Source organism: Caloenas nicobarica, chromosome Z, assembly GCF_036013445.1.
Source record: "Caloenas nicobarica isolate bCalNic1 chromosome Z, bCalNic1.hap1, whole genome shotgun sequence".
NCBI classification, from domain to species: Eukaryota; Metazoa; Chordata; class Aves; order Columbiformes; family Columbidae; genus Caloenas; species Caloenas nicobarica.
This window is the reverse complement of record NC_088284.1, coordinates 3,651,418-3,674,779: the sequence shown is the minus strand read 5'-3', so window position 1 is coordinate 3,674,779 and position 23,362 is coordinate 3,651,418. Positions and strand designations below refer to the sequence as shown.

The window sequence follows — 23,362 nt, the reverse complement described above, 5'->3', positions numbered from 1 at the left end:
AGGAAGCAAACAGGGTCAATCCTGAGCTGTGCTGCATTTTTGCCAGGATTCGCTCTCCCTATCTGAGCAATTCAGCACTCAGCTGCAGCAGAGAGAGTGGCTTTTCATTCTGTTCAGGGGTCCTTCTGTGCTTCATGCGTCAGCACACCTTACAGAATTGCCTGGTGGATGTGCAGATTTAAATAGAAAGGGATGCTACATCTCAAAAAGACAGCGAGGATTCAGCTGCTAGAAGCATGTAGGAAAAAGCTCTCTTTGCAGCCAGGCAGAGATCTGGCTGAAGTCAAGCACTCTTCATTTCAAGCATGGGTGGATGTTGTTCCCTATTCTGTAAGCCCTTAATTATGCATTATTTAAAACAGTAGCATCATCTTTTTAAAAATACCCACTTGGCTTTTTTTAATCTCAATACATGGCTCTGAGTTCATCTGCAAAACAGAGACCAAGATGTTCCCTGGATTTTTTTTTTTTCTGAATGCTTCTCCTAACACTGGGTACATGCAAAATGCTAATGTACGGCTGGTAAAAGCCATAACTCCATCTAGCAGTGCAGACTCACTGCGGCGCAGGCACGGAGAGGGGAGCTTTCTGAAAAGCAAAATTAGCAGCTTCAGAAGCACAAACTGCAAGATGCCAAGAGCAGAAGAGCGAACAAAGATTTAGCAGCAGCTGCAACACAAAAGTGCAAATGTCCAGCATGGTTACAGTACCTTCCTCTTCTTTACAGCTGAGTGTCTGCTCTGTTAGAGACAATCTGGCTTCCCTGACGTCTCTCATCCAACAAGCTGACACGCACAAAGCTGTCCCAAGAATGCATTAAGAAATGTTGCCAGGATGCCATCTCGGGGAAGCAGCGGGGTGGCACTAAATGATATGACTCCACTGCATTAATTTAGCAGAGGTGTGACAGACAAGCAGCTTCTCTGTTACTAATCAACTCAGCCACAGCTTTCAACAGCTAAGAGGAAAGATTAATAATGCACCATGGGCTAAAGTCAGGCTCTTTCCACTGAGGGCCAGAGGGTTTATTTTGGTGAAGGGCTGTGATGCTACCAGCACTGCCAACACTGCCTGGAAGAGGAAAGGCATGGGGCTCCTACCCCACAATATACCCCAACTAGGTTGACCTCACTGCCACCTCCATCACCAACCCAACACCTCACCCAGCATCTTTTTATCCAGCCCCAACGTCCCCGGGAGCCCTCGTGCACGCACCCTCTCTCCTGCCTCAAACCATGGAAAATGCACAGACACATTCCAGCCAAGTCCTTCCATCTGCAAGACGCAGACGACAGCTCAGCCGTGTGATATTAATCTGTTAATGCTGTTTATTTATCAATATGCTATCATGGTCACCTGGGATGCCGTAGGATGGAATTGCCTAAGGAAATCTTGTAGCTAATATTATTTGGGGCATTAGATAGGGCGTTTTTGCACAAACTACTGAGTTTGCAGCAGCAGGAGCACCAGATTTAGGCAAGGAAAGAAAGTCAACTGTGCTTCATTACCTAGAGTTATCATCTCCTGCAGGGCACAATGAATTCCCTGCTAGACATCCCTGCCTACCTGTCTTGCGCATGACCCACCGTGGAGCAGGTCAACAGCACAGCATCCAACAACTGAGATATGTCACAGCCTTCAGAAACAAGCCACACTGGGTTAAAAGCAGGGAGCTAAGTCAGAAGTGGCAATGGATTCTTCTCATAAGGCAGCTTTTAGCAGTTATCCTTTGTTTTTACAGTGTTCCCAAGGGTGGCAATGTCTAAGATCCATCCTGTGCTGCTCAGCTCTGAGCAGGCAGATTTCAAAAGACACAAAGGGAGGACGGGTAAGGCAACGCTACTGTCTCTGAATTGCTGTTGGCAAAGAAATACATTTGTATTTAGTATGAAAAGAAAAAAGGATTGTTGCTAGAGGCAGAGGCACGAGGCTGGATCTGCAGACAAGTCACAGATTCAACCTGAGTTTGCCACAGCCTTTTTTCACACGCCCAAGAAGGTGGTTTAATGTCCATATGCCTCAGTTCCTTGCTGTCAGATTGAGTCAGTCGTTCCAGCCCACATGAAATTTTCTGACAAAATCTCTTCCAGATGAAAAGCACTGACTTGTCAAAATGGAAGATCCTTTATACCGCTCCTATGAGCATATGCCTCAGTAACTGCTGGACTTCTTGGTCAGAGCAACCTTGAAAAGTCAGACAGCCTATGGTTAGGGCCGAAGCTGGGATTTGACCTCCTAACACACTTGATTCACAGACCTTGAGGTGCTGGAGCGAGTTGAGAGAAGGGAACGGAGCTGGGGAAGGGGCTGGAGCACAAGTGTGATGGGAGCGGCTGAGGGAGCTGGGGGTTCAGCTGGAGAACAGGAGCTGAGGGGAGACAGGGACACAAAGAAACGGCCTCAAGTTGCGCCAGGGGAGGTTGAGGTTGGATGTGGGGAACCGTTTCTTCCCCAAAGGGCTGTGGGGCATTGGAACAGGCTGCCCAGGGCAGTGGTGGAGTCACCATCCCTGCAGGGGTTGAACAGACGTGGAGATGAGGTTCTCAGGGACATGGGGTAGTTGTGAACTTGGCAGCGTTGGCTAACAGTGGGACTCAATGATCTTGAGGGTATTTTCCAACCAAAATGAGATGGTGGAGATGCCTTACTGCATTTTCGTACACAGCACTATCTCTGGAGTTTCGGCAAACACCGCAGAGAAGAAAATTCACCCAGCTGTAATCATTACACCTCTCGCTACTGCAGTAGCCAGGATCCTAGAGATAGCTATGCAGAGCAAAACATAATAAGAACCTAAAGCAAACCCTGTAAAAGCAGAGGAGTCCTGGTGAGTTCAGCAGGGGCTAGCTGTCTCTCAAAATCATGGCCTGCTCTTGCATGGAACAACTGCACAGAGTTAAGAAGATTTTTTTTCCCCATCCAGGAAAGCCTTGAATTCAAAGAGTTGGTTTAGAGCTTGAGAATGATTGATCTCTGTCAAGAGTAATCGACAACTACCTGTCTTAATGAGCTGCGCCTTCAGAGGTGGTGAACAGCTCCTTAAACCGAGGGTTCAAACTGGAAATGCAAAGTACAAGCACAACAGGAGCGCAGGCGATGTTGATGAAGAAGGAGTTTCACACTGCTTTGGACACGAGCACCTCTGCCAAAAGCCGGTGCTAGTGGGGGAGGAATGCTGAAGAACCTTTGCGTGGTTTTAGGCTGCACATCATCAGAGGTAGCACCAAGGATGCAAGGCTAGACATAAGGGAGAAATGTTTTACAGTGGGGGCGGTGAAATACTGGTCCAGGTTGGCCAGAGAGGTGGTGGATGCCCCATCCCTGGAGACATCCCAGGCCAGGCTGGACGGGGCTCTGAGCAACCTGAGCTGGTGCAGATGTCCCTGCTCATGGCAGTGGTGGGACTGGATGAGCTTTGAAGGTCCCTTCCAACCCAAACTATTCTATAATTCTATGAATGCCAGATCAGCATTTCATTAGTCTCAGAAGACCTCTCTAAATACGTGTTCTTCAGAAAAAGATACTATTGCTGCCTCCCAAGGAGGCATAACACACGCGAAAAGAAAACTATAACGTTTGCTCTGCTGAATATTACTTTATCCTAAACCGCTGTCTTTTGCCCCTCCTATAATGAACTCAGATGTTTGGTCTCCCCATCCAGCCCAAGAACCTGAGATTCAGCCCAGTTTTTGGTGATTTTTATGTGAAATTGAGGTATGCATCAAAACAGTTAAATATATTAGGATTCAGCCCAGATCATCCATCTGCAAAGCCTGTGAGAGGCAATCTACCACATGCAGGAGTCTTTGCTTGTAGGGTATGCTAAACTGGTGTTCCTACTGAGACTTCAAAGTGATGATGACATTTTGAAGTGAGTTTTAAATGACCTTGCTCAAGAGACAATAGTGGTATAGTTGTTGAGGCATGGAGCTTAGCATGGGCAACCCACCTTGTGACAGCAGTGCAGAAATGCTTGTTCACCTAATTCTCCAGGATTTCTCATTATTTTTCATTAGTTCAGCCCCAGGGTGGGGCTGAGGAAAAAAAAAAAAAGAAAAATGGCAGACATTTCACAAAAGACATATCCGCTTCCTGCTTTCCTCAGATGTGCTATTACAAAATTGAGGAAATCACTGAAAATAACCCCTTGGGTAAAACATTTCTGCTGAGAATGAAGAGTAAAATAATTTTACAATATTATTTAAAATAATATTGCTATCACTATACTTCAGTCTTGCTCTGTATAAATAATGTATTTAAAGAAAGTCACTTTATTTCAAAACTGATAGTTGAAATAATTACAATATCTAAACATATTTGTCAAAATTATCCCATTTTCACAAACATGCTGCACTATCTGTTTTGTATTGTATATGTATAGGTGTATATGCCAGCCACACACAAGTATGTCTCGTGCCTCTCCAAAATCTTTTATCTTTAAACATGAGATCCTTTATATGAATTACAAATATTGATTTCCATGCCATTTCTGAGCTCTGTGCATCTTGTCTTCCTAGTGGCTTACAAGCCACCGGTGGTTTTTATTTCTACATTTCAATTTCGCTATGCCCTTATTCATTTTTAGAGACAAAACAACAGGTAAAAAATATGTTACCAGTAAGATGTCCACAGTTGACTTGTTTTAGACACAGTAATATAAGATGGGCAAATTTTGCAGGGAGAATAAAATCCTTATTAGACCAACCAAAGTATTTTTGAAAAGGAAAAAAATAATTGGATACTCAGTGTGCCAAATAGCATGACAGGTTTTTTTCCATTGTTATCAGTTGAGTAGTAAAAGATATTACTTCTTCTATAAACCTCGTTTACTGAATATCTCAGCATGCAGCAAGGCCTCGTCCTTAATACAGAGGGTATTCACCACTACTCAAAAGTAAACAACTCATATTTATTTCATAAATATATTTAGTTGCCTTTTCCTGTGCTGATTACACACTTCCAGTTCTCAGTGTAAATAAAGATGAGTTTTGATGAGCAGGCAACACCTATTAATATTTCATCGCCCCTCCTTCTACATCCTCAGAAATAATCTTTCTAGATATTCTGATCATAGAAGTTCCCAAAACATAACACTTCATTTTGAATCATGACCCAGGGGAGACAAGAGAGGGACCAGTCCCACCCTCCAGGCCCAGTTCTTCGTAAAATGAGGCTGCAAAGCCCACAGGACATCATCGACTGGTGTCTTGCATCCAAAGTGCTGCTCCTTATCAGAGCATCTAAGTGCCAGTGCATTACTGAGAAATATTGGCCACAGCTTCAGTTCAGACCCAGTTCAGCCCTTAGGGACATGTGTAACCCATTGAGACGGAAAAGGTTTAGCTACCGATTCAAGGTCAAGCATGATCTGAAAGACACATAGATAAGGTTCTTGGGGACACAGTTTAGTGCCAGTGTTGGGTTAATGGTTGGACTTGATGATCTCTTCCAACCAAAATGATTCTATGTGCATCAATACCTGCTGCCACAAGTGCTTCCTCAAGCCACAGCTGAGTTGGTGTCTCATAAATCTTTAAGTCAGCCAACATTAAAACTCTAGACAATGAACTGTGAAGTCTTAACACAAGCCTTCTCTCAGAGGAGAGAAATCACACAGCTCACTTTCCCAGCTCAAATACATGAGATTTGGGTCCTAGTGGATCTAAAAACCTCAGAAAACATCTGAGGCATGTTAGTTCTATGTGTGCTTGGACAGATGCTCTCAAAAACAACCAGGCAGAGAAGTCCAGCATAATGCCTGCAGAGACTCACGGACTGCCTTTCCTGCCTTCGAAGGAGACTGTTCTGTGTCTCTCTCTGAACATGGTCTTCTCTCACCCACCATGAACATAAACTGTCCAAGTCTCCTTGGGTGATCTCATTAACTCCATCCCGGACAAGGACAGACCAGTGATGCAAAGAAACTTGTGAAAGACTAATGGATTGGGGCTGGCCTGCAAGTTGCTCAGTCGAATTTCTCTCATTTGTAATTATAATAAATTTTGTTGCCTTTTTTTAAAGGCAAGGCTATCCTCTGCATGCATAAGTGCATGGGCACTTTTCCCCACTCAACTGGCTTTACAGGAATCCAGTTCCCAATCGCTCAGTGTGACCTTCCAGCTGCTACCCCTTAGGACATATCCATGAAAACTCGCAGATGCACCATATATCAAACCCAAGTCATGCCAGAACTGACACAACCATTGACCTTCCAGTTCAAAGCTGGTTCTTGTCTCAGCAAGGCAGAAAACATGCAGACTTAACCCCAGATACAGCATGGCTACACCGACTCTTGTCTTGCAATCCATTTTTTAAGTAATATGAGTAAAAACAAAACAATAAAACCAAACCAAACCAAAACGGTGACCAATGCCTGGCACTTTTAAGTATGGAAAAAATGTTAATGCAATGGTGTTGTATGCTCCCATCCTCAAGGTCTGAGTGTGCAACATATTCTGACTGCCCTGCTCCTCAGTAATGTGTGTTTGTAAACACATTCATTTTTAGTAGAGTAAATAAGACTAAACTCTACCTAGAATAAGCAGAGAACAGAGGAGTTTTACACTTTGAGGTCACACACGTGTTTCTGTCCTACTGTGAATATGCAGCTTTGAAACAGTTTCACATGAGCTGCTGCCCCATGAACATTTACAGCCCTTTGTGTCCAATTTTAAACAATTTCATAGTGCTGATGGCCAAAGAGCCAGATGGAAATCAGTCCTTGACTCTCAGCCTCAGCAGGCTGGTTGGCAAGACTTGACCAAAATTTGACAGGTTAGCATAAACTGAGATCGCACAGAAGACCGAATTAATTTTCAGGTATCTGTGCTCTTGAACATGGTTTTAAGGAACAAGCAAGTGCCCTTCAAGAAATAATATTCCTGCTTTCTTTCAGTAAAAGAGTGAGTATGGAGAATTGTTTTGATTAGGGAGAGATTTCAAGGGTAATCAAGAACAGCAAATGTGTGTTGATTGTCCCTAACCACAACTTTTTCCCTTGTTCTGAGGAAAACTGGGGGTCACACTGTGAAGACTCTAGACTAAGCTCAACCAGCTAAATAGCGATAGCAGTCTTTTGTGACCCCAGAAAGAAGATGGCTCATGGATAATTAACCTACTATGTAAGCCAACAAAACCTCAACTCCTTTTATGAATTAGCACAAAAAGTAGCCTTGCAAAAATATTGCAGTATGACGCCTTGAGACACTCTTCAATTCACCCAAAGGCCAAATCTTAGGACCCCCTGCATTTCAGCTGGGTGATAAAAGATGTATCCATCACACAGGGATGGAGAAAGACACAACCCAGGTGTTCCACCTGCAGTGTGTGCAGAGCAGCTCCGGGGCTGCAAACCATCAGGGAAAAGGGAGTGAAATCCAACCAAATGAGAGTCACCATGGGGTGTGAGACACAAGGGTATGTCCACGGAGTGGCACGAGTGATTCATGACCAGTCTGCAGATATCAGACAACAGGCTGGGAACAGGCTCCCAAAATTCATTTTCTCTTGTATCTCCATTGGGTTACTGACCTAATTAGTGCTCTTCTCCCCCACCGCTTTGGTAGGACATCAGACACCCTCCGAGTGATCCAAAACCCACCATACTCAAAGGAAAATGAGCACCTGACTTCAGCCTTGAGCCAATCCCTTGCATAAAGGCTCAGCCACAGTCATACAATCCTAACGCTTCATAAACTCAAGCGAAGCAGAATGAGGCTGAACAATAGCCCTTCCTTGTAATTAATACCTGTAGTGTAAATTAATCCAGGCTGCCAATAGCAGCTGCTGGGTAAATAAGAATCTGCAGCACTATCGCTGTCAAAGGGCCATGGGCATACGATGCCGTGGATGTGAATACAGGGAATAAAGGATCATTCAAGCAGGAACACTTAAAATGTAACCTGTTCTTCTTGAGAAATGTGTGGCACTCAACAGGGAACATGGCAGGAACCATTTTATTCAGATAAATAAATGCAATCACTCAGGCGTCTGCAATTGCTGAGGCATCTGCAGTCACTAAGTGTTCCTGCCATCCTCGGTAACTCTATTTGGACCATGAAAAGAACTCTTCTTTTTTCTGTTTGTGTGTCCAGTGTTTCAGTTATATGTGGACTGTTTTTCAGAACATACAATTTTCTGCAATTTTAAATAAAGTCTCTATTTTTTTTTCCCTTTCAGTTAACCTCTTCAAACTCTCAGCCCCACAGGAATTCTCTGGCTGGCCTGTGCTCCTTAATAAGAAAGAGTCTGAGTCTTCCCATGGCTTGGTAGGTTTTGGTCCAAGCACCAACAATCTCCTTCAAATGTGCTTCAAATGTCTCTACAGAGGTTCAACAAACCAGAAATAAGACCAAAAAAATTTAATTTTTCTCCAGTCTACATCCCACACGTATCACAGAGAAGAAGCACATCCTGGCAGTTCAAGTGAGGAAGGTAAGTCCTCATGACAAAGATTGGAAAGTTCTCCAGGAGAAGGTCAAAAGCTGAAGATGTTGCAGGAGAAGGAACATGAAGGAAACTTCTTTGTTTACCTCCAGAAACAAACCAGACTTTGGCTGCAAATGGAGCATGAAAGCAGAGTGCAAGACTCAGGTCTGTAACTATAGTTGCTGGGAGGTTTACAAAGAACTAAAAAAAAAAGGGGGGGAGCAGTGATTGAAGAGACATGACCAAAAAGGAGAATAGTATGGCACTGAACACTGCTAATGGGAACATGAACTGAAGAGAGAGCAACTAATGTTTCTTTACCGGCACATAAAATCACCAAACTACATCATTATTCATTTATCTAGTAGCCTAGAAAATATTAATACTTAAAGTGTAAACAACACTGTCTAATCCATTTGAAAGAAAAAGAAACAAAGAAACATAACCCAACACCAACGCAACCAAATTTAGGGCAAATGAATTGTATGTACAAAGAAAATCATATCACAATCTCATTTCAGACCTTTACAGATCCAGAGGGAGCCAAATGAATTCAGATAAATTTACATTTGCAGTTGACAGTTCACCTCAGCAGCCTGGGAATGTTTATCTTTCATTAATTATGGTTCAAGGGCAACTGCAACCTGAGACAGCTGAGCTAACCCTCTCTTACAGATTCAGACCTGCCGCCTGGACGGCATCCATCCCTTCACCCATGCTTCTGGCCTCAGCCCAGCTCCCTGTGTTTACACGGACGGCCTCAAAGCATCCATCCCGCACCACCCAAAAGTGCGTTTTTTTACCTGATAAAGGCGATGGGGACAGATGCGTTTCTTGACAAACGCCTGGTTAAATCTCTGCTTTCACACTCTTAAGGCAAGAGACAGTCCTATTTGTATTTTTCCTGGACCAAGTATGCAGTGAAAAGTTGATCTACAACCCAATAACAGTTCTCTAGAAGATCAAGCACTTGAGACTAGATTTTCTCCTGCTGAAATGAAAAGTTGCTCCAGCAATTTCATTGGACCTGCACTGATTTTTTTACCAGCTGAGGTTTTAGCCCACAAATCTTTTCCTGCTGAGAGACAGGTGTCGAGCAGGATAGAGGAAATCAAATGTGTTCCTTTGAATCAGCTCTCCCAGGCAGGAGCAATAATAAATTCAGATAAACTGTTGTGCCATGTAAAAATCTATTAAGATTGAACAGTTGACTTCCTCTTCCAGGGAACCTCTCACCAATTGTGCATCGCTTTGACTCATTCGCTACCTTCTCCAGACCCCTCCTGCCCCTCAAGTGTCCTTAACTCTTCAGTTCCACAAACTGAACCGATAAAAGAACAGCAAAGGCCTTTGGCACACACAGTCCCAGCAGTCACTGGGTGGGTTTTTGGCAGAGCATCTCCAGACGTTATCTCATTCCCCTGCGGCAGACACTCTGGAGGGGTCTGCATTTATAATATACTCCCACATACGTTTCTCATCAATGGATGTTATTTGTGAATGTTAACTCACGCACGGTGTCCTTTAATACTTACATCTTCAACATATTGAAACCATTCTAGGAGGTCATATCTTAGTAAACAAAAATTATTTAATGATTCAGGAACAAACAGTGTCATGGTATATTGTTTCACTGTTAATTTAAAACAAGATCTAAATAAAAAAATCATACTTGGCTCTTCCAGAATATCTATCAATGCTCAAAGCACTATATTAAGGCTGGCAATAAAATATTTTTACCAAAAGGAAAAAAACTCCTAAGTGGTCACGCCAACAACACTGGTGGAAGAAATCACTACTTATTCTCCAAAATATGTGATACTAGCAAAAGCACAAGTTTCCGTTGGACCTGTGGCTAGTGGTGTCCCAAATTAAGCTCCCAGAAAAGAGTTGTGCATTGGTGAGGTCATCAGAAAAACACAACTCAGTTTCCTCATTAGCACTTGCAGATAAACTGCTGACATACCACCTGAGGCTGGTTTTCTGGCTCCACTTTCACATCTCGATCGTCTTCCCACTCACGTTACATGCACTATACATCACCACATGGCCTACACGCTGATATCAATTTGGGAGTACATGTCTGGTTTGCAAGCTGTCCTGGCTTCGTTTCAACATCATTAGCTTAAAACCACTCTGAAAAATAGGCACCGGTTCAATATGGATATCATACACATACAGTAAACCGGAGTAGAATTACAGTGAGAGGGTTGGCTTTTTTATGGAAATTTCCTGCAGGTCATCGCCAGAGCCTGGAAACACTTAACTTTATACACAGGACTGCAACCATACTACCTCTTCTGATAGTGCACAATGATACCAGCTACATCTTCCAGGGTGGGATGCCCCTCATCTGTATGTAGCCATTTAAAGTAATTTAAAGTAGTCATTGCAGATCCTTCAGTACTCAACCACTGAAAAAAGCTTCCCCAAATAACCATTTATCTCATTCTAAGATGTCAGGTCTAACACTGGAAGAAGGAATTACCCTCTGGAGGCATCTTGCATCTCCCCATTTCTCTCTTCACTGACTACAAAGAAAACTCAAATTAGCGAAGACTACGCAACTACATTTTATATAGAATCATAGAATCACAGAATGGTTTGGGTTGGAAAGGACCTTCCAGTCTCACCCAGTCCAACCCCTGCCGTAAGTAGGGACATCTGCACCAGCTCAGGTTGCTCAGAGCCCCGTCCAGCCTGGCCTGGGATGTCTCCAGGGATGGTTCATCCACCACCTCTCTGGCCAACCTGGGACAGGCTCTCACCACCCTCAGGGCCAACAATTTCTTCCCCACATCTAGCTTGAATCTCCCCTCCTATAGTTTAAAACCATGGTCATCTGTAAGCAACCCCATCAGTTCTGACAGGACACGAGAAAGCTGAGCTTTTTGGAAAACCCTTACTTTTGGGCACATCCATCGGATTCAGGCTGCCAACGAGGTCTCTGACGTACAGCCCGTCCCCATCCTCCTTGCTCAGCCAGTTGTTGCAGGGGAAGTAAAACCGGAGGTGAGGTCTGTTCATGTCGGTCACGATCACGCGGTCGAGGAACCAGCCTGCGTTCAGTCCGGTGTTGTCGTGCTCAATCCTAGAGGAAGAACAACCCTGTATTTGGTACTTTGATTAAGACTGGCCACTAGCACTGTAATTTTGTGGAATATTTTATATTAGACAAGACTAGAGGAACCATACCAAAAAATGCCTCTTTATACCTGTCTATCCAAAGTATTTCATAGGACTTACGGGCTTTTACAGGGTACTTTGAAAATAACAACCTTCCATATATATTTGTGGGCAGATATCATAGGTGCATATGTGGGCTTTTATCTGCAAGGCGATGCACACAAACATACACACACCTGCATGTTCATTCAACATATGCATTCATTCACCTCTCACTGTATATCTAAAACATAAGTGACTCTCCTCCTGCCCTGTATCCCTTCTGCTTGTTTCTCTTCTTACTTTGTTTTACCTACTTCTTCCCATGTTATCAGCCATCCTTGTACTACTTACTAATTTTTAATTTTATATAGGTCAGTCAGATGGTGGTTAAACATAATAATTGTCATTTACATTATACTAATTTAGTAAAACTCCATTTACCTCCATCAGGCCATAAAACCAGTCCTAAACGCCTTCCTCCATGATTGCATATGACAGAAATACAATTCTTGGTGGGGAGCGTGGAAAGCTACAAGTAATACCGCAGGTGATTACACGCTTCAGTTCAAATCTTAGGCAGTAAACAAGCTTTTACCACCCTTTAACTTCACCTTGATAGGAGCACATTAGCGAATAATGAATAAAACATGTCAACGCTAAAGCCTCCACAGCCCGTCATTCGATTAGCGCCTCACAGGGCAGGTAGTGTGGTAGGAATGTTGTGCAGGTACCTTATTTTCTTTATTTGTCCAACGTTATTGGTTTTTACTCTGAACACATCTGTTTTGCTCCTCTCAAATGCCGTGCTGCTCCTGTAATACACACACACCAAAAGCTATGGTAAGAAAATAACAACCTTGTCAGCAAGCACATGTTGTGGCCTGACAGAGTGCTAGTGTTTAAGGATGAAGAAATGTCATTTCTAGCACTGGGTAGACCTACTTCTCCATGCCCTCTTTCCCATGACACATTTTGGATGCCCTCAGTACTGACATTTAAGGGACTTTTTTTCCCTTCTTGATCTCTAACAGTCCTTCCAGAGGGTGAGCTATAAGCTTTGGGGGAAATGCAATGCTGGCCCAAGCAGATGCAAACCTTGGATCACATTCCATATCACCTCCAATAATAAAACGTGACAAAGTTTTTTCAAAATCCTCAACTAAATCACCCATAGAAGTAAGATCTGGGGCAATCTGTAAGACTTTCCCATCAGCAGGTGGCTTTCAGATGTGTCTAAAATAATCTTCAGCAAAGATATTTCAAGGCAGTGTCAATGAAGCAAAAATGAAGAACTCCAACTTTTTGGTAACACCTTGTCTGTGATTCCTCAACTCTGCTAGCCCACCCATTGATTGCTAAAACAGAGGTGACAGAAAAAAAACCCAAAACAAACACAAGAACAGGGGAGGGTGGAAAGTGGTCACTTGTAGTGGTAGAGTCAGAGCTTCATTTTGTCCTTATCTATGAGCACTTGTTGGCCAACCAATGTGGAAGATCTTGGTGAATCATGACTCCTGCACATCTACCTCATTGGCTTTAGAGGGCCTCAATATGCTGTGTCCTGCTCCTAGAGGTGTCCTCTCTTGCCATGCTAGCCCCCAGCATCGAGTAGACCAGTTCTTGGTGATGCAGCAAAGGGGCTCCATAGCCTGACAGGTTCCTTGCGGAGCTGCAGATCTGCCCAGAGCTCAGCCAGAGATAAAAACCTTCAGATGCATAAAGAGTTTCTTTCCACTCTCGTCTTCCAACATTTTTTAATGACTATTGGAATTCCCTTTGCATCTTTCTCACATGATTTGAATCTCATTAGCCTAGAGATAAGGAGGCTGAGGGGAGACCTCGCTCTCTGCAGCTGCCTGAAAGGAGGTTGGAGCCAGGGGGGGTCGGGCTCCGCTCCCAAGGAACAAGCAACACGACGAGAGGAAATGGCCTCAAGCTGCACCAGAGGAGGTTGAGGTTGGATCTGGGGAACAATTTCTTCCCCAAAGGGCTGTGGGGCATTGGAACAGGCTGCCCAGCGCAGTGGTGGAGTCACCATCGCTGGAGGGGTTGAACAGATGCAGAGATGAGGTTCTCAGGGATGTGGGGTAGTGGTGGACTTGACAGTGTTGGGTTAACTGTGGGACTCCGTGATATTGAGGGTCTTTTCCAACGAAAATGATTCCACTGTTCTATGATTCCTTCAAAGCAAAACGACTGTAGGACAGGGACCAGTTTGTTTGTTGGTTTGTGTAGAGTTAAGTGTGCAGTTTGTATTTCACAGGTGCAAGTGGAAGGCAATATAAAGTATATAACCCAGGTCAGTGGATGAAGAATTCAATTCCCAGTTCTGTCTCTAGGCTGTGGTGTGATCTTTGGCAAGAACCTCCGTCCCTTTTGAACTCATATTTTCCACAAAAACACTATGAATAACACCAAGGCAAAACCCATCCTTTCTCTGAAGACATGGCGTCTCCCACCTTCCCTCCCTGATGGGCCCCAATTTCACCTGGTCCGCTAAGCATTGATGCAGATGATTGAACACAGCAAAATCCACAAGTCGTATTAAAAAGAATGAGAAACCGCAGCACTTCAGCAGCATAAAGCCGCAGTGACTAGCAGCCTGTACTCAGAAAGTTAATGAATATTAATAATCCGAGCAAGAGGGTTAAGTTTTTTCGGCTCTCTTTACCACATCACAGAAGGATCTGCTCACACCTTGGTTTAAAGGCTATTTCATGTTGTTCTGCAAATGTACGCACAGCCTCCTCCTCCTCCATGCTGCTGTTCCAGATATCGCACCAGGACCATCGCTGCTACATGAAAAGGCTAAAACAGTTAACCTTGCCGTGAAGACAATTAAATCCAGCCCAGCCTCCCCCAGTCTGGCTGTCAGAGAGAAAACAGTCAGCGAGTGCAAGGCAATTAGTTTGTCAGGCTTGAGCGAGCATCGTAATGACAGCAGCTTCTCCGTGCATCGGCTCCAGAGATCGATGCACCACTGCAGACTGCTACGGAGAGGGCACAAAAATATTAAGTGAGACTAATTAGCCCAAAGCTTTCAGTGCACCAGTCCCAGTGGTTGCTGGTTTACGGCGGTTCTGCCACTCTGCTGGGCTGGTTTTGTTACTGGGATGGTGGGAGAGTGGTGGGGCGGAAACCCAGTGTTGGAGGAGCACTGGGTGAGCATCCAAAAGTGCCCATCAGGTAGATGCATCTTGAAAGAGCTTGGGGAAGCATTTGGAAAGGTGACTGTGGTCCAAGTGTCAAACTCCTGGGAAGACTTGCTGTTGAAAAGTAGGAAGAACTTGATGAGTCTCTTCCCTTGAGGTGAATATGCAGCATCTAGCATTTAGGCTAGACATGAGGAAGAAATGTTTGACACTGAGGGTGTCAAGACCTGTCTTATTGAGCTGCGCATTCAGAGGTGGTGAACAGCTCCTTAAACCAAGCGTTCAAACTGGAAATGCAAGTTACAAGCACAACGGGAGTGTGAGGGAGGCTGATGAAGAAAGATCTTCACATTGTTTTTTGCCATAAACGCCTCTACCAAAACACAGTGTTAGTGGGGGGGGAATGCTGAAGAACCTTTACATGGGTTTAGGCTACACATCATCAGAGGCAGCAGCGAGGATGCAAGGCTAGACATGAGGAAGAAATGTTTTACAGTGGGGGCGGTGAATTACTGGTCCAGGTTGGCCAGAGAGGTGGTGGATGCCCCATCCCTGGAGACATCCCAGGCCAGGCTGGACAGGGCTCTGAGCAACCTGAGCTGGTGCAGATGTCCCTGCTCATGGCAGTGGTGGGACTGGATGAGCTTTGAAGGTCCCTTCCAGCCCAAACCGTTCTATGATCACAATCACAAAAAAATGGAATATTTTAAGGAAAAAATCCTGTCCTTGCTTCTAGCATTGTTCTAACTTTTCCAATTAAAAGGGAACAGGAAAAGTGAAAGAATATCCCATGGTGAATGGCTATACAGAAGTTTATGAAAAAAAAAGAAATAACAGCTGAGCCGTCTCAGAGTCTGATCCAGGCTGGGGCTGGGGTAAGAAATTCGTGGCCTGATTACCATAAGGAGCTTGTTACACCAAACAATGCACCATGCTGACTTGCACAGCTTCAGTGACAAATAAAGCAGTGAAAAAATTGACTTGGGAATTGCAGCACTAAATTTCCAATGTTCAGGCTTGACTGGGTTTAGACCCAGAGACTGGGCACGGCTAGCCATAAGATTAGTCTAAAGATCAGCAGAATTTCACTTGGAGTCTCATTGTTTGGCTGCGATATCAGACTAGGGCAACTTCAGAAACATGTTTTAATCAGGTTTTTTATTTCACATATTTAATTTGCTTTAGCAGCTCTATTTTTTATAGTCTGTTGCAGTGTTTTACCTGATTACTTTGTAAGAAACACCCAAGAAACTTCTCCAAAAATTATTATTTGACACTGTCAATTATATTTGGTATCTGAAGCTGTTTTCAGATTCCTTTGGTTGAATGATTGCCTGCAGGTTGCACTACTCATGGTACTGCAAAAGTATAATGATTTAGAGCAATACGTACCCTGTTTGGGTAAGTCACATTGCTAAAAAGCAGCACAAGAGCTTGTGCAAATTCAAGTATAGTATTTATAAATCCCTGCTTGCATCTCTTCTGGAGGCTGTCTGCACAGAGTACAGAGCTGGTACCCTGGGAGTTTCGCTACTGCTTGGTATGTTGACAACAAGAAACCCTCAATGATGCAGTTTTAAATGCAAGACTACATAAAATAAACACACTAATAAATATTTTTTTTAGTAAAAGGAAATTAACTGGAGCTAATCCCACCACCTAGATGAAAGTCACATTTGAAATTGAAATTCTGAGTATTTGTAGAAAATGGTCTTTATTTCTGATCAGCTAACAGCACCCTTTCCAGAGCTGATCTTCTAGAAGCAGAGGAAAAACCTAGGTACTGATCACAGCAGAGGCATAAAAATAATAACCTTTAGCAGTGATGGAATAACCTGAAACAATTTATCTTTGAATCACAGCATTAATGATCATTTAAATCGCCTTTCTATTAGGCATTTTATCTGACAATGCTTTGTACACACAGAACCACCTGCAAAAGCACAGCTGCACAGAAGCACGAAGTGTTACCGCGGATGTCAGTTTGAACAAAATTTTAAAGACACTCCATTAAATCATCAGAAAGAATCAATTCTTGGTGGCATCTCCCTGCGCCTCTACCTGCAGGTCCCCCTGCTCCTGCCACTGACATTTAGCACCATTGGGAGGGAGCTGGGTACCGGGGATGATTTCAGAAGGTCACACAGCAAAAACCATCCTACAGCCTGTCACCCACTGGGAAAAAAATACTGCCATTTGTATCGCCTGTTGTCTCACAGGAGGTGAGTTTCTCGTGGAGTAGGGGTGGTTTTGACATATAGAGGTAGCAGGGATGAGCACTGGTTTGTCCCTGTTGTTTTCCTGGGTTGAAAATCCAGACAGCTTTGCTCATCCTCAGATTGTCCAATATACATTATAGGCTGGGTGAATATGAGTTATCAGGCATCTGGCTAGGACAGCAGCTTGCCATAAGATGCAAAAAGCTGTTGGAAAAATGTTTACAATGTGTTTGCCTCATTCTTCTGTTCCTCGCTACACATCCACCGTCAATCACGCCTGGAGAGAGGACACTGACCTGGATGGATTTATAGACAGCCTAACTGCAAAAAAACCATATGTTCAAACCATATTTACTCCTAACACAGAGCTCCAATAGTGGCATCATTAACTTCCTTCTTGGAGTAACAAATACTCCAGGGAGTCTGGTCTGCAAATATTTTGCCAAGACTCTTGTCATGAAGCTGACAACATCCATCAACGAGCGGCTGGAAATAACGCGTAAAGCAGCACGTGTCCAGAAATGCTCCAGATGGAAAAGAAAACAGCCCAAAAGCACAGTGACTGCAGACATCTCTGTACCAAGGACATTATTTTATTTTTCTACCAATAACCTGACCAGCGGGAGGAATCCTACTTAAACAAACACAGAAGAATTACTAAAAAAATATGGTCCCGCTTGAAAGGATTTAATTGAATGAGATAGATTGCTCACGGGCGTAGCAGCATGATGACATCCAGCAGCCAAACACCAGCCCAAAACTGCAAGAGCCCATGTCCAAACTTAACCTGAAACTTTACAAAATGCCATAGGGCACGTCAAAAAAGCCTCTGTCTTATCCATAAGCATTCACAGTATAGATTTTAATAGCCTTAATGGTACATGTTGGATATATGATGTTTCACTTTGTGCTGCATGGAGCAGTAGTGTCTTAATATCACTTTTCCATCTTTGGTGGTATGATTCGCATAAAGAAAACTGTGGTATTCAATTTAGATAATCTTAGCTATGCTTTATGTCTTTGTTACAAGCAATTTGATTGCTATTTTCTGGAGAAACTGCGCAAAGCGTGCTCAGCATTTCCCAGTACTAAATGACATTTTGAATTTCATCTACTTCGCCATATTTGGGGGCAAATTTTACTTTGCTGAAAATTTCTACTCTATTCCCATGGAGAAATATTTTTGAAGATTTTAATGAGAATGAGCTCAGACATTTTTAAGATAAAATTAATGATTTGAGGGGTAGAGACAGGATTTTGAGCAAGGCAGAAAGGTTGACTTTATTCCAAGAAGGCACCTTATAGTCATCCCGTGGGAAAACTGGCCAGATTTTACAGTCCCCAGCAGGGACCTGGTCTAGGAGCTGAATTCCCTTAAAAGTCCTTGTGTTTTTAGTTAATTCCTGTTTCTTCCTCTGAGGCTTGACCTTCCTTGTAGTTAGCATCACCAGCTGCTACGTGCGTAGCTGCAGGTGGATTATAATTTGTATGTACACCAGTTCTACAAGCTTTTATTTTTAGGTTGCTCAACACTGCTGGCTGAGCATCCTCGCAGGTGGTTTTGTTTCTGAAATGCCAGACAGAAGCTAGCCAATATGCCTGAGCAAGAGAGAGAAAAAATTTCCCAATTTTTTTTCTTTTTCAGAAGCAAATATAGGCTCCAAATTGAGCTCTCACTTAACACTGCACAAGGTTGTTAAGTCTTCAGGGTGCGGTCTATGTGCTGCAGATTTGTACAAGCATAAATCAGAGTATGGTTAGATACATAAGCAGCTTTAACATAGGAAATTTCTTGTGTCATTAAAGGGAAAGTATTGCAACTTATTTCTTGAGAAGTGCTTTAGCAGCAACACGAGGAGCCTTCCTCCACTGCACCTGGGATTTGTTTGCTTCTTAGCCTCAACAGCCCCTTCTATATCAATTTTCTAACACCTCCTAACTCATTATATTAACTATTCAGAGTGAATAAGCTTGCTTCCTCGTATTTTATTTATTCCAGAGCAGTAGAACAACCAAATCAGATTTTCGGCAACTCAGTATGGCTGAGCTGTAGTAGAGCTACAAATATCAACACCCCTTGAAGACCATCACATGTATACTCTGCAATTCATCTATTTTTGCTGGCATTAGGAACAGGAACAGCTCTGTCTGGTGACCCAAGGCTGCTGATTGAAGGTATTCAGCATAGAAAATTAAAAAAAAAAAAAAAAGTAATTCAATGCATGGTCCTCAAATTAGTAAGATGCCAGCTGTCACTTAGCAATTACTTCATCTTTCTTTCAGATTGCTGTAGCTGCTAAATCTTTTCTATCTCTTCCTTTTTTTTTTTTTTTTAAATTTTTTTAAAGGAAAAATCTCCCTGTGATTATTTATTGCAGTGGTCACAAGCTGGACCAGGTAAGCCTGACACAGAAAAGTGGATTTATTTACACTAACAATAAATATATTTACAACTAAACACTGCAAATGAGCTGGCAGCAGCATTCCTGGTTGAGTTTTGCAATCGATTCTATCCTACCTATCCCAGCACATTGGAAAGCACATGAACAGGAAAAAATACGACACTGTGGGGATCAGCACAGTTTGGTCCATGTTGGACCATGGAGAAGCAGCTTGTGCCTGTGGAAAAGGTCTTGGCGACTATCAAGGTACCACCCAGCAATGTGTGGTTGTCCACCCATGTGCCCATGATGGAGCTTGTGGAAAGAAACCTGTCGTGGTCGGGTTTTTGTCTTCTGGCTGAGCTGTATCTGGTGCAGGATGGCAGGTGGGGACCCAGAGAACTTTCTGAGCTGGGTTTTGAAGTCTGATTTTGTCAAGAGCAGCCCATGTTGAGCAATGCTTTGCCAGGACTCATTCACCACCTCTGGCACCAATGGGAAGGTGTCAACATCCCCCCGAACTGGCAGACAATGACTGCAAAGGAGGATTTATTCCAGTCCCTTCCAGACCCAAACACCACTTGGCTAAATCTGCTGGCCTAAATAAATGCATCTTTTGTGACAGAGTTTGGGTGCTGCCCCTTCCAGAACTGATGTTCGTCCTGACAAGTCATGATGAAGACTTGTGTCTGTTTTTCACTGTTACCTTATTGTTGGCCAATGTTAAAAACACATGATATTTCATCAGCTTGCCATGTCTTCCCTTTACCGTGCATGACAAAAAGATCTGAAATGTCATGTATTTCACTACCAACACACAATCACAAAAGAAATAAGAAAAGCTTATTCTAATCAGAAGCTGAAATAGTAGTAACATCTTTAGGCAATGCATGATATTTTAGCTTTCTGTCATACACAGGGAAATGTAAACACCTATAAAATGTCATGCATTTGCAGTCATAAGTGAACTCATGTAAACATTTAGTTGAAAGATGCATGAGATTCCATCCTTTTGCCATATTCATAGAGCTGCATAATAAATTTGGGGCCAACCTGACTGTTTCATGGTTTATTTCATATTTAGGAGAGAAGACTATCTATTAAGCAGATCTGCAGACACTCCTACACTTGGACCAGCTTTTCTCTCGCTGTTCCTCGATGAAGCACTGTAAGTTGCCAGACTTTGCTTAGAGATGCAGAAATTTTGCTGATATTTGGGAAACCCCCAATGGAAAGCTGTAGTTGCAGGTCTAGCGGTTGCCTCCTACGAGACCAGTTTTAAGAGCCCTGAACTGCAGAACATTGTCTTCCTCTGCCTTTCATGCTTGCTCACCAACACCTCAGCCATCTGCTTTCTGCAGCAACAGGGACTAAGCCCAAAATGCTAACCCAGGTCTGAAAAACCTCAGACTGCTGCTGCTGCAACCTAAAATCATCCCTGTGTGTCCCTTATTTCTTTCTTTAAAAAAAAAAAAAAAAAGTTGTGAGTGCAGGAGATGAGTTTAAGGTCACAGCTGATTAAAACAATCTATTTTGGGGATCCCTTGTCTTCTTCTCTAAAGGACACAGAGTTTTTTGTTTTGTTTTGGTTTGTTTGTTTGTTGGAAGGTAATATTTGGATTCTTTCCATTCCTGGAGACATCCCAGGCCAGGCTGGATGGGGCTCTGAGCAACCTGAGCTGGTGAAGATGTCCCTGCTCATGGCAGGGGCTGGACTGGATGAGCTTGGAAGGTCCCTTCCGATCCAAAATAGTCTGTGATGCTATGATTCTATGATAAAGCCCTTTCACAATGAAATGGCTGTTTATGTAAATTCTGACCACAAGAAAACTCCCTGGAAAGCAGATGTTGCTTTGTTGGCTTTGCCAGATACTACAAGGCAAATTTGGGTGCTCGAAGCTCTTTCTGCAGCAGAGGTGCTGCTGCTCCCAGCTCTGACACTGACCTACTGTGGAACCATGCCATCTTCTACCTGCTTGCCTCCATTTTCTTCTTTGTTAAATCAAGAGAAACGGTATTCAGCTTTATAACTTCATTGGGATGTCTGGATGGAAGTCACAGAACAAAGGCAAAGCTTTTTGTGCACATATATCATAAATAATCTTCAAGTTCTCCCTGGTGTTTCTGGAGATGCTGGGATAATAATACTTCTTTGCCTAGCTCTGATTTCTGAATTTCGAATATGGCAAACAGGGCTGAAATTTCATGTATTTTCTTTACCATTCCCATATCATTTTCTTTACAGACTCTCATTTGAGTTGCTTCACTGGGAAGAGAAGCTCTTTTGAGGATAAAATTTAAAATAGCTGCAGGTACCTCTTGTCGGTGCTGTAGAAATGGAGAAAATGTGAAGTTACCGTGTGACAATTAGCACAGGATTAGGAATTTCTGAAGCACATTTTCAAGAAAACCAAAACAATAAGAATATCGAAAAACAGAGACACACTGCCTCACCTAGACCCTGTGGAGAAGGGATTTATGCTTTATCTTAGTGTAATTGTCTTGCTAAGGGAAAATTAGTACATGCAGAGCTGGGACTTTGTTAAAAGTCACCTTGCTTTCATGGGAGCTGAGCACCTGCCTGCCCTGATGCTCACCTTTTTCTTTTTTTAAGTAAAAAAACCCCTCATAGTAGGTCTTAAGAGTCAAAGACCTCATAGTAGGTTCTTAAATCATAAAGTATGGTTTCCCTAAATTCAACCTAGTGATAAAAATTGAGAAGTTTCATCTGAGGGTGACATTGGCATTGGAAAGGGGGAACAGTGCAACCACAATGGTGTGCAAACACAACGGTGTGCAACCACTATGATGTGCAACCAAGCACACACCAGATAGGATGGAACAGCCTAAATTAAGAAACAGCTTAAAATCTTCCATTTCTGCTTGCCTCAGATCTCCTATGGCTGGGTGTGGGTGGTTACCCATCAACAACTTTACTTCAAACCCACTGAGTTAGTCTTCAGAAACACTCAAGGACAATTATCTCTGCACCTAACTTAGCATGGAGACCTCAGTGTGATTTAGGCATGCGAACATGACCCATCATGCCCACTCCAACAAGCGATGAATATTCTCGACTCCTAAATTGGGATCTCCTAATTTAAGCTTTAAGAAAAGCAAGTACCCCCAACACCTCGCAAATGTGAGTCTTATATAAAGTGGATCTGCACACATATTTACACCTACAGAAAGGAATGCAGGTTTGCAGGGGATTTGGTAGGAAATATGCAATGGGAAAAATTCAGATTTCTCTGGCAATCTTGAAATACCTTTTAGATTTATTCCCTTCACATCCATCAGCACAATATTGTGTTTCATCAAAACGCAATAAAAGTTACTGAGCAACAGGCTTCAAGGATACAGATTTCCTTCCGGATACTCACTTGCTTGTGAGATGAGTCTTGGGAGTGATCCCAAGCTCTCCAAAGAGTGTAACAAAGACGTTGGCATCGGTTCCTGCTCCCCGGACATCTCCTGTCACTGTCACCACCTCATAAACTGTGGAAACAAAAAAGAAAGATCAGGACAACAGGAGAAATCCATCATCTTATACGTTATATATTCATGTCACCCCCAAACCTGAGCTGAAATACAGACCCTGGAGATGCATCGTTGCACCCATCACCAAACCAAACCTGTCTCTTTGGACAGGACATAGTCACTGCTGAGGATCAACACAACTGGTGAAAATCATGACATCAAACTAAAACTACTGGAGACGCTTTACAGGGGCAGAAAGGGCTGGAGTTAGGATGGATTTTGCTGAAAATAAAGCACTTCTCTGTGAACACATTACCTTCTCTACCGTAATACTTGTGCATGTATTACATATAACAGATGACTTTATGTGAAGTGTTAGAGTAAAGCTGTTGAGCCGTTTTTCATTTATGCACATTGACGCAGTGCACTCCTTCTTGTTTGCTTTGATAATACATTTGTATGAAGCTGAGAAATCACTACAGCCAGAAAGTTTGCATTTCGGTTGTTCTAGAGATTTTACCAGAGACCAAATGGT

The 23,362-nt window shown here is 43.1% G+C and overlaps 1 protein-coding gene across 1 annotated transcript in view; it reads right to left on the bottom strand.

The window, feature by feature from the left end:
• Positions 1-22,957, bottom strand: part of LOXHD1 (lipoxygenase homology PLAT domains 1) — a 135,469-nt gene extending 112,512 nt beyond the window's left edge. The window contains exons 1-4 of the mRNA XM_065655714.1: positions 22,927-22,957; positions 22,731-22,845; positions 12,327-12,407; positions 11,334-11,518 (exon numbers count right to left, since the gene is read on the bottom strand). Coding sequence (XP_065511786.1) covers positions 11,334-11,518; positions 12,327-12,407; positions 22,731-22,845; positions 22,927-22,957 — 412 coding nt within the window. The remainder of the gene's footprint in view (positions 1-11,333; positions 11,519-12,326; positions 12,408-22,730; positions 22,846-22,926) is intronic.
• Positions 22,958-23,362: the final 405 nt, after the last annotated feature.